The sequence below is a fragment of the Xylocopa sonorina genome, unplaced genomic scaffold (genome assembly GCF_050948175.1).
Source record: "Xylocopa sonorina isolate GNS202 unplaced genomic scaffold, iyXylSono1_principal scaffold0288, whole genome shotgun sequence".
Classification (NCBI taxonomy): domain Eukaryota; kingdom Metazoa; phylum Arthropoda; class Insecta; order Hymenoptera; family Apidae; genus Xylocopa; species Xylocopa sonorina.
In genome coordinates, this window is record NW_027490359.1 from 115114 (window position 1) to 127130 (window position 12017).

The 12017-nt window shown below is 32.3% G+C and overlaps 2 protein-coding genes across 2 annotated transcripts; both read left to right on the plus strand.

Annotated features, from left to right (window-relative positions):
* The first annotated feature begins 237 nt into the window (after positions 1–237).
* Positions 238–1979, plus strand: LOC143432458 (uncharacterized). The gene is made up of 6 exons (XM_076909126.1): positions 238–261; positions 339–591; positions 691–777; positions 865–990; positions 1089–1852; positions 1938–1979. The coding sequence occupies exons 1-6, from the start codon at positions 238–240 to the stop codon at positions 1977–1979; spliced, it is 1296 nt and encodes a 431-aa protein (XP_076765241.1).
* A 7336-nt stretch (positions 1980–9315) lies between these two features.
* LOC143432459 (uncharacterized) lies at positions 9316–11057 on the plus strand. Its single transcript, XM_076909127.1, has 6 exons — positions 9316–9339; positions 9417–9669; positions 9769–9855; positions 9943–10068; positions 10167–10930; positions 11016–11057. The coding sequence occupies exons 1-6, from the start codon at positions 9316–9318 to the stop codon at positions 11055–11057; spliced, it is 1296 nt and encodes a 431-aa protein (XP_076765242.1).
* Positions 11058–12017: the final 960 nt, after the last annotated feature.

Consider the following 12017-nt stretch of genomic DNA (forward strand, 5'->3'; position numbering starts at 1 on the left):
GTTGCAAGGACACTACTGTACTCTGAAGTACCAACTTATTTTATGTGGAATACATCAACAAGAAAATTTCAGCGTCGTAAAAAGGGTAAAACAGTACAAGGACACTTAATTTATATTCCACAAATGCATTGGGTCGTCTGCACACTGTACATCCAAATAACGCAGAATGATTTTACCTATGATTATTATTAATTAATGTTTGTGGATCAACATCTTTCTAAGAATTAAAAACGGTCAATGGCCATGTATGTGCTACATGTCGTGAGGCTTGCCAGAAATGAAATCTCTTGGAAAACGATGCTCATTGGGATATTTCACTCGTGATGCTTCTAATACAGCTCAACCACAGCAGATACGTACACATCATACTAACTACATGTTTTCCTGCTAATCCAAAGGATCTTTGGGAAAAATATAAAAACTATATGAGTGAAGACATTTTACATCGCATGCGTAGATTAAATGCTAATCCCAACATTCAATGTACATCAAATATATACAATGAGGTATTGATTTTAATTGAGGATGTATGTTTGACAATAGCCAACAAGTCACTGACAGAATTGGGAATGATTACTCTAAATAGATCTGGTAATGACATTTTCGATTGTGATGTACAACGAGAAACGCACTTCGATGTTAATGAATTACAAACATTTGTTTGAATTAATCTGCCGAAATTGGTATTAGAACAACGAACAGCATATGACACAATTATAAATGCAATATCTAACAAAAGTTGTGGTTTATATTTCTTAGATGCACCTGATGGCACTGGCAAAACTTTTCTTATTTTAATTATTCTAGCAAAAATAAGATCATAAAATAATATTGCACTTGCTATTGCATCATTTGTTATTGCAGCAACTCTTTTGGACGGTGATCGAACAGCACATTCAGCATTGAAAATGCCATTAAATATGCAGGTAACTGAAACTCCAACATGTAATATTAGCAAATATTCTGGGATGGGAAAAGTACTAAGATCACGTCAGCTTGATAATATGGGATGAATGCACCATGGCACACAAGAAATCATTGAAACGCACATTAAAAGATTTGAGAGGAAATAAGCATACCACGTTCAGTACCTGCAGATGAATTGAATGCATGTCTCAAATCATCAGTGTTATGGCGGTATGTGGAGAAAATATCTTTAAAGGCCAATATACGTGTTCAATTACAACAAGATGAATCTTCTGAACCATTTGCGAAACAATTATTAGATATTGGTAATGGTAAAATGGAAATGGATCAATCCACACACTGTATTACATTACCAGAAAACTTTTGTCACATTGTAAAATCCACTGATGAATTGATTGCCAAAGCTTTTTCAAATTTATCGCAGAATTATAAAAATAATCAACGGGTTAGTGAGCGTGCTATATTGGCAGCCAAAAACATTGATGTGAATTTAATAAACTGCACAATTCAAATTGATATACCTGATGAAGAAACAACATATAAATCCATAGATACTGTTGTCAATCACGATGAATCAGTTAATTATCCAACAGAATTTTTTAATTTATTGGATCTACAAGGAATGCCACCACATATTTTATCTTTGAAAATTGGTTCCCCAATCATCCTTCTACGAAATATAAATCCATCGCAACTATGCAATGGGACTAGGCTATCAGTAAAAAAATTAATAAATAACATAATTGAGGCAACCATTTTAAAGGGAAAACATCAAGGGGAACATGTGCTGCTACCACGCAATCCCATAATACCAACGAATACTCCATTTGAATTCAAACGTCTACAGTTTCCGGTACGACTAGCCTTTGCAATGATCATTAACAAAGCACAGGGACAATCATTGCAAGTATGTGGATTAAATTTGGTAAATCCATGCTTCTCATATGGACAGCTGTGCGTTGGGTGTTCTCGAATTGGAAAACCTTCAAATTTATTTATTTTTGCACCAGATAGGAAAACAAATAATGTTGTATATTTACAAACACTACTAAGATAAAGTTCACCATCAATCATCAAATATCATTCATTTCATGATGATATTTAATAATTACTTATATTATTGTTCAATTGAAATTCGTTTGCAATATTGTTTAATATCACAAGTGAAGAAGCATGTTTATTCTACCATCAACTATGTATATCTATGTTTTGTACATATGTTATATTCAAATGACATATTTATACATGACATATGTATACATTTGATCATTAATAAATTATATTTGAGGTATTAAAACTGCCTTTTCGTTCAGAGACAGCAACGTGTGAACTGGTACAGCTAGTATTACTTATAAAATAAAAATTCATGCTGTTGCGTCCCTAACTTCGCCTTGTGTAATTTCTTAAACAACATGCTGTCATCGTATTGAATATAACCCTCAACTGCATGAATTTGTAACGATGAATTAAAAAATATATATATATATATAAAATAAATTTATATATTTTTATGATAAAGTAATTAAAGACTTTATGGGAAAAATCGCCGTATCGAGCTAGTTTATAGAAAATAATAAAATCGAGTTCTTGTATCTTTGTTTCGTGCCGGTGTATCTATTTTGGAATCAAAATAAATAACTTGCTTAGTTTGGTCATTTTTCATATTCGTTTATAATTTTTATAGAAACAGCATCCCCATTCGTAAATGTCAGTCTACGCCACTACCACGCGTGTAGTTATGGTGAGCTAATAGTGTAATTGCCATGGCCATGTAGCCCGTGTGCTATGTCGCGGTGCATTAATAGTGCCCTGTTACGAGTGTCGCCCCAGTACTAAGGGTATACCGTTACGAGACTGAGTAGGTGCAGTGTATTAGCACAGTTCTACCGCGGAATTTGTTCCATCCGTTGTCATTGACGTGCCAATCGCTGGATGTTTGAGAGATTGTAGTAGTGCATGAAGCAGACCTGTTTCTTATTATCGTCAGGGAGATAAATTTTCACTCCTCCCTTTTTGAACTTTGCTAATTATTGTTTGGATTTTTTGCCTTTTCCGTATCTCTATGTCCGCATTGTGGATTCAACTTATGTATGATCTTTTTGGTCTTCATATTTTGTTACATGTAACATTATATATGGATTGCACTTTTGTTATGTAATGCTCAAATTTGTAATCCTCAGATTCTTTTACTCTTTGGTAAAGCAGCTTGTTTGATTAACATATATTTATTAGGCATAGATGTAAATAATTAGAAACATGCTATTAAGACGGTATTAAATATGTTGTTGCAATTATATATTTAAGTTCTAAAGATGTAGATGGAATTAGTGTCCGATATTTTACGTGATCCAATTGACGTATCGAATAAGGCTATGAAATATGAAAACCTTTTACTATTCCTCGACCCCTTTCCATGTTAAATAAATGATTAGTTCTGCAAGACGAGAAGTCTGAATTAGTGAGATCCCTACGAACATCAGTAATTTGTAAGTAATACATTTTTTTTCTTTGAAATATTTGCTTTTGCATAGAATAGAACGTATAGATATAAATTTCTGTTTTATATCCATTTCGGTCCAATTCTATTCTCTTCTTCTATTCTCAGTTCCACATACTTATCCTTTATCACCATCATATATGTTGCATAAGATTATAATAACTTTTTTGTCCTTAAATTTTGCGGATATTTCAATCAAATTTCCTTTGATTAAAAAAACGGAAATTAAAAAAGAGTGACACGTACCATTTCTTCGAAACGTTGTATCGTAATTTGCATCTGACTGTTTCGAAAGGCACGCACATTACTTAGCGTTTCCATTGATTCGGTCAGCAGAGTAAAGAAATATTCTACATTCAATATTGACGGCTCTTATCTTATCTTATTATCTTATTATATTTTATTATAGTTTTTTGGCTAAATTACAGAAAAACAAATATATTAAACAAAAACAGTAAATCTGTTACTATTGAGTCTTTAATCGATGAGGCAATATTAAAAAACTGAAGGAATGTCTGATTTTACCCATTATGCGCGTAATCCAGGTGTGAATAATTAACTAAAGGTTTACAATTAATACATCAATGTATAATTTATATTTTAGTAAACAAATCAATTTATTTTACAGAATATAAATGTTATTGATAAGATAAATTGTAGCCTGATTCTTTTCTAGAGGAGTACTTGGAACATATGGATTTGAATAATTATATATGACAATTGAAAAGAACGAACATATTATACAGATAAATCAGAGGAAAAGATCATGCAAATATTAACTGTCATCCAAACTAATTTAAACAGCGAGTTTGTTAACAAAACTGTAAGCTCAAATACTATATTGTTCCTTATGTTCAAAAAAAATTTATTAGGTTTCGTACATTACAGCACATCATAGATCAGTCTGATTAATTGCCCAATCAAACATAATTCAAGAGTTAATTAACATCATTTTTGCAAAAATTTACAATATGTAAATTTCGTAAACGTTAATGGTGCCGAAACTTGTACACGGTTTTTGGATCTTAAAAAAGTTAAAAAGGTGCGGCAGGGAGAGGAGAACCTACTCAACCACTAGGTACAACATTAACAATAGATTCTCAAAATTTTCTCGCAATGCTTTCTCATAAAAAAAATATATCTTTTACGTTCGAAATTAATTAGAAATGCAAAATAATTTTACTAATAACATAATATTATATATTTTTCGGAGAATTAAAACTTGCATCGACAAAGCCGTAATGGGAAAGTTGAAAATTAGCGGTGATTTATGAAAAGCAATGAAATTAGAGAAATTAATGGTCAATTTAAAGTTAAAACTTACTTTGAAAAATTAAATACCGTCTTCTTAAAAAGAACCAACATATTAACTAATTAAGGAAAAATTGTTCCTAGTTATAAAAATTTTGTTATTTTTTGTAAAAGTTTAATACGATAATATAAAATATTTAAAGTATTAAAAAGACAAAAGTAAAATATATTTTTATGTTTTATAATATACTTTGTAATGCTAAATGATATAAATTAAATAAATCACGTTTGTCAATATTTATTTATGTCGATTGAACTTTACTCATACATTTATAACAAATATTTTAAGGCTTTATGCTTGGATGGATTCTTATATATAAGTATAACTGCCAAAATGAAATGAGATTGCAAAGTCCTATTTAAATTTCTGATAAAAGGATATAAATAATTATAATCTAATTATCAATTACAAATGGAATTCTACAATTTATCCATGTAATAATCCTTTCTTATTGCACGCATCCTCCAATACATACACAGTATCTTTAATCTGGATGGATTTCGTGTGTGCGTGTGTGTGGCTATGGTAGCAGTTGTAGAAATACCACCTAATAGGTGTCATTGTTTCGATTCTAGTAAATCGAATAAAATAGCATAAGATTTTCTGTAGAATATCAAGGGGATGTGAAGCTGCTATTGCACTACATATGGCAATTTTCACTGGAAGAATTTTTTTTCCAATGTGTTGACTCCAGATTTTTTTTAATTGTTCTGGTTTTGAAAATTACCAAGATCGAAGGTTCCTTTATCTGAGATTAAGGCCTGCTTTCTTTTTTCCCAAAAACTTTCCCTGCTAACTTTTTTACATTGTATTACGTTCTTAAGACTCTTTGTAAGTTACAAAGAACAGAAACGCTACATGGATTATTAAAGTATAATAGTTTAGTTTATATTAACTCGAACATTTTAAATCCGTTTACGTTGCTTTGCTTGTTATATTTTTTTTTTACCTGTCGCTAAACCAACTACTACTGGCATCGTCCCTTTCTAAAATTTGGAGAATCTACCAAATCTAATGAAACCTTGCTTAGATTGCAAATGTGTTTTTACTGTATCATGCAAAAATGAAATTACATTGACAGAAGAACCAGCTAGTTCTCCACGCCTATTTGAAACAACATTAAATCACCTTGTTAAACAATAATTTGTTAAATGTGACTTGGACCTTTAAATTTGAATTTATAAACATCTAACAAATAAATATGCTTTTCTTACTATTCATATCATTATACTTTCAGTGATTTATTATGTGCTGTCATTTGATATACTAACTGCTTGATTATATTTTACAACGAACATTGCGTATCAATAGTTCTTCATTTTATCTATTATGTATATAAAAATGAATGTGTGTCTGTCTGTCTGTCTGTACTTGATAGATTCAAAAACCATACATCCAAACGCCGTGAAAATTTGGGAAATTATTAGGTATATCTCCGGGAAGGTTTTTGACAATTTTTTTAAATCAGAGTTGGGGTTCTAGGTGCTTCCGAACAAATATCCCAAAAATATCAAAATAACATTTAATTAGTAATATTTGTTAAAAGTGTAACCATGAATAAATTAAAAAATTAAATTTCTACTCATGAAATTTACTCATAGAATTTACTTTTTTAAAACAAATTAAACTGTAAAAAATAACATACCCATGATAACAGTTGTAATAACAATAAAAATATAAATCAGGAGGTAAGTAAAATATTGAATCGTTTTATTTATATTTTTTCAGTTATTGTTTCCTTTAAGATTTCAACAAATTAATTTAAATTACAAAAAACAACATTAATGCGTTTGACGTTCGATTTTTCGCCAGCAAAATCTAATAAATACAAAAATGCAGTCAAAAAACTTTTGCAATTATTAATACGAGAATAAATTATTAATACGTAAATAAATAAAAATATTCTTGATTTCCAGCTGAAGAAAATAATTGGAAATACGTTTTATTTAACCCCACAGTTATGCCACCAAAGCGAAGTGCTACTGGTCGATCTACAAATCAAGCAAAAAGGAGAAGAGAAGAACGAGCTTCAGAAACAAGTGAGCAGAGACAAGCTAGACAAGAAAAGATCGAGTTCACACTGCTCTTGCTCGATCATTGGAAACGAATGAACAGAGGCAAGCAAGGCAAGAAAGAGGTCGAGTTCACACTGCTCTTGCTCGATCATTGGAAACGAATGAACAGAGACAAGCAAGGCAAGAAAGAGGTCAAGTTCACACTGCTCTTGCTCGATCATTGGAAACGAGGAAACAGAGGCAAGCAAGGTAAGAAAGAGATCGAGTTCACACTGCTCTTGCTCGATCATTAGAAACGAGCGAACAGAGGCAAGCAAGGCAGCAAAGGAATCGAATTCGCAGAACATAGACAAGACGCACGATATATACTGATTTGATTTCATGTGGTTTCAATTACAATCCCCTTTACAATTACGGTCTTCATCAAAGTGTAATTATTGGAAAAATGGATAAAAAGAGTACGTATTACGGTGCTCAAAAATTTAAAAATGAAGCACCAGGTATGTGTTGTACAGGTGGAAAAGTAAAGTCAGCAGACTTGCGTTCACCACCTGATCCATTATTAACTTTAGTATCAGGTGAAACAAGTAAATCAAAAATTATTTGAAAAATATACCCAAGTACAATTCATGCTTCCAAATGACATCGTTCGGAGCAACGAATATCGTTAGCGCAAAATATATGCCAACATTTAAAGTACAAAGGCAAATTTATCACCATGCTAGATCACTACTACCCTTGCCAAATGCTGATCACAAATATCTTCAGATATATTTTATGGGAAATACTGACGAACAAATGAACAGACGGTTTCAACTGAATATGAGTAGTAATGAATTAATTAAATTATTTAAAACTGCCATTGAACAACTGCCATCTGACGATTACAAAGTGATAATAAAGGCGGATAAAACACCTATTGGTCAACATCGAAGACAATTCAACGCACCAACGATCGATGAAGTGTCAATTGTCATAGTTGATGAAGAATTTAATTCTCGCGATATAATTCTTCGTCGTAGAAATGGTGACGTCCAGCGTCAAGTATCAGAAACGCATCGTTAATATGATGCATTACAATATCCCATTCTATTTTTGCAAGGAGAGGATGGATATCATTTTAATATTAATATGAGAAACCCTACAACTAATGTGGACATTCACAAAAAGGTCAGTGCTATGAATTATTATGCATATCAAACGATGATTCGTGAGAATGCTGATAATCATATATTGAAATATAGACAATTATTTCATCAATACATTGTTGACATGTATGTATCTTAGTGAATTGGGAAAAATGGTCATTTTACCATCCTCATTTACAGGCAGCCCAAGACATATGCATGAATATGCACAAGATGCAATGACGTATATTCGTGCATATGGTCGTCCAAATTTTTTCATTACATTTACATGCAACCGAGCATGGGATGAAACGAAGGAGCTTTTATTAATTGGACAATCACCATCAGATCGTCATGATAATTCTGCGCGTGTATTTAAACAAAAATTAAAATCTTTAATAGATTTTATTGTCAAACACTATGTATTTGGAGAGACGCGCTGTTGGATGTATTCCATTGAATGGCAAAGAAAGTAGTTTATCACATGCGCATATTTTAATATGGATGATAGGAAAGATAACACCAAACAGAATTGATGAAATCATCTCTGCAGAAATACCAGACATTGAAATTGATAAAGATTTGCATTATATTGTCTCAAAAAATATGATTCATGGTCCATGTCGCTCACTAAATAATAATTCACCATGCATATCAGATGGAAAGTGCACAAAGCGGTATCCTAGAGACTTACTTGCTGAAAGTATTACAGGGGTTGATGGATATCTACTCTATCGACGCCGATCTACCGAAGGTGGTGGAAAATCCATTAAACTAAAAGTACCCAACAATACTATTGATGTTGATAATCATTGGGTAGTACCATATTCTCCATTACTACTAAAAACGTATAACGCACACATAAATGTTGAGTACTGCAATTCAGTGAAAGCTATAAAATATATTTGCAAGTATGTGAACAAAGGAAGCGATATGGCAGTGTTTGGAGTGGAAAATACAACTGCATCTAACGATGAAGTCACCCAATATCAACTGGGACGCTAAATATGTAGTAATGAGGTTGCATGGCGTATTTTATCATTTTCCATTCATGAGCGATATCCAACGGTTGCTCATTTAGCAGTACATTTTGGAAATGGACAGCGTGTATATTTTACATCAGAAAATATACGTGCAAGAGCAATGTCACCACCGCCAACACCATTAACTGAATTTTTCACATTATGTAGAAATGATACCGTTGCAAGGACACTACTGTACTCTGAAGTACCAACTTATTTTATGTGGAATACATCAACAAGAAAATTTCAGCGTCGTAAAAAGGGTAAAACAGTACAAGGACACTTAATTTATATTCCACAAATGCATTGGGTCGTCTGCACACTGTACATCCAAATAACGCAGAATGATTTTACCTATGATTATTATTAATTAATGTTTGTGGATCAACATCTTTCTAAGAATTAAAAACGGTCAATGGCCATGTATGTGCTACATGTCGTGAGGCTTGCCAGAAATGAAATCTCTTGGAAAACGATGCTCATTGGGATATTTCACTCGTGATGCTTCTAATACAGCTCAACCACAGCAGATACGTACACATCATACTAACTACATGTTTTCCTGCTAATCCAAAGGATCTTTGGGAAAAATATAAAAACTATATGAGTGAAGACATTTTACATCGCATGCGTAGATTAAATGCTAATCCCAACATTCAATGTACATCAAATATATACAATGAGGTATTGATTTTAATTGAGGATGTATGTTTGACAATAGCCAACAAGTCACTGACAGAATTGGGAATGATTACTCTAAATAGATCTGGTAATGACATTTTCGATTGTGATGTACAACGAGAAACGCACTTCGATGTTAATGAATTACAAACATTTGTTTGAATTAATCTGCCGAAATTGGTATTAGAACAACGAACAGCATATGACACAATTATAAATGCAATATCTAACAAAAGTTGTGGTTTATATTTCTTAGATGCACCTGATGGCACTGGCAAAACTTTTCTTATTTTAATTATTCTAGCAAAAATAAGATCATAAAATAATATTGCACTTGCTATTGCATCATTTGTTATTGCAGCAACTCTTTTGGACGGTGATCGAACAGCACATTCAGCATTGAAAATGCCATTAAATATGCAGGTAACTGAAACTCCAACATGTAATATTAGCAAATATTCTGGGATGGGAAAAGTACTAAGATCACGTCAGCTTGATAATATGGGATGAATGCACCATGGCACACAAGAAATCATTGAAACGCACATTAAAAGATTTGAGAGGAAATAAGCATACCACGTTCAGTACCTGCAGATGAATTGAATGCATGTCTCAAATCATCAGTGTTATGGCGGTATGTGGAGAAAATATCTTTAAAGGCCAATATACGTGTTCAATTACAACAAGATGAATCTTCTGAACCATTTGCGAAACAATTATTAGATATTGGTAATGGTAAAATGGAAATGGATCAATCCACACACTGTATTACATTACCAGAAAACTTTTGTCACATTGTAAAATCCACTGATGAATTGATTGCCAAAGCTTTTTCAAATTTATCGCAGAATTATAAAAATAATCAACGGGTTAGTGAGCGTGCTATATTGGCAGCCAAAAACATTGATGTGAATTTAATAAACTGCACAATTCAAATTGATATACCTGATGAAGAAACAACATATAAATCCATAGATACTGTTGTCAATCACGATGAATCAGTTAATTATCCAACAGAATTTTTTAATTTATTGGATCTACAAGGAATGCCACCACATATTTTATCTTTGAAAATTGGTTCCCCAATCATCCTTCTACGAAATATAAATCCATCGCAACTATGCAATGGGACTAGGCTATCAGTAAAAAAATTAATAAATAACATAATTGAGGCAACCATTTTAAAGGGAAAACATCAAGGGGAACATGTGCTGCTACCACGCAATCCCATAATACCAACGAATACTCCATTTGAATTCAAACGTCTACAGTTTCCGGTACGACTAGCCTTTGCAATGATCATTAACAAAGCACAGGGACAATCATTGCAAGTATGTGGATTAAATTTGGTAAATCCATGCTTCTCATATGGACAGCTGTGCGTTGGGTGTTCTCGAATTGGAAAACCTTCAAATTTATTTATTTTTGCACCAGATAGGAAAACAAATAATGTTGTATATTTACAAACACTACTAAGATAAAGTTCACCATCAATCATCAAATATCATTCATTTCATGATGATATTTAATAATTACTTATATTATTGTTCAATTGAAATTCGTTTGCAATATTGTTTAATATCACAAGTGAAGAAGCATGTTTATTCTACCATCAACTATGTATATCTATGTTTTGTACATATGTTATATTCAAATGACATATTTATACATGACATATGTATACATTTGATCATTAATAAATTATATTTGAGGTATTAAAACTGCCTTTTCGTTCAGAGACAGCAACGTGTGAACTGGTACAGCTAGTATTACTTATAAAATAAAAATTCATGCTGTTGCGTCCCTAACTTCGCCTTGTGTAATTTCTTAAACAACATGCTGTCATCGTATTGAATATAACCCTCAACTGCATGAATTTGTAACGATGAATTAAAAAATATATATATATATATAAAATAAATTTATATATTTTTATGATAAAGTAATTAAAGACTTTATGGGAAAAATCGCCGTATCGAGCTAGTTTATAGAAAATAATAAAATCGAGTTCTTGTATCTTTGTTTCGTGCCGGTGTATCTATTTTGGAATCAAAATAAATAACTTGCTTAGTTTGGTCATTTTTCATATTCGTTTATAATTTTTATAGAAACAGCATCCCCATTCGTAAATGTCAGTCTACGCCACTACCACGCGTGTAGTTATGGTGAGCTAATAGTGTAATTGCCATGGCCATGTAGCCCGTGTGCTATGTCGCGGTGCATTAATAGTGCCCTGTTACGAGTGTCGCCCCAGTACTAAGGGTATACCGTTACGAGACTGAGTAGGTGCAGTGTATTAGCACAGTTCTACCGCGGAATTTGTTCCATCCGTTGTCATTGACGTGCCAATCGCTGGATGTTTGAGAGATTGTAGTAGTGCATGAAGCAGACCTGTTTCTTATTATCGTCAGGGAGATAAATTTTCACTCCTCCCTT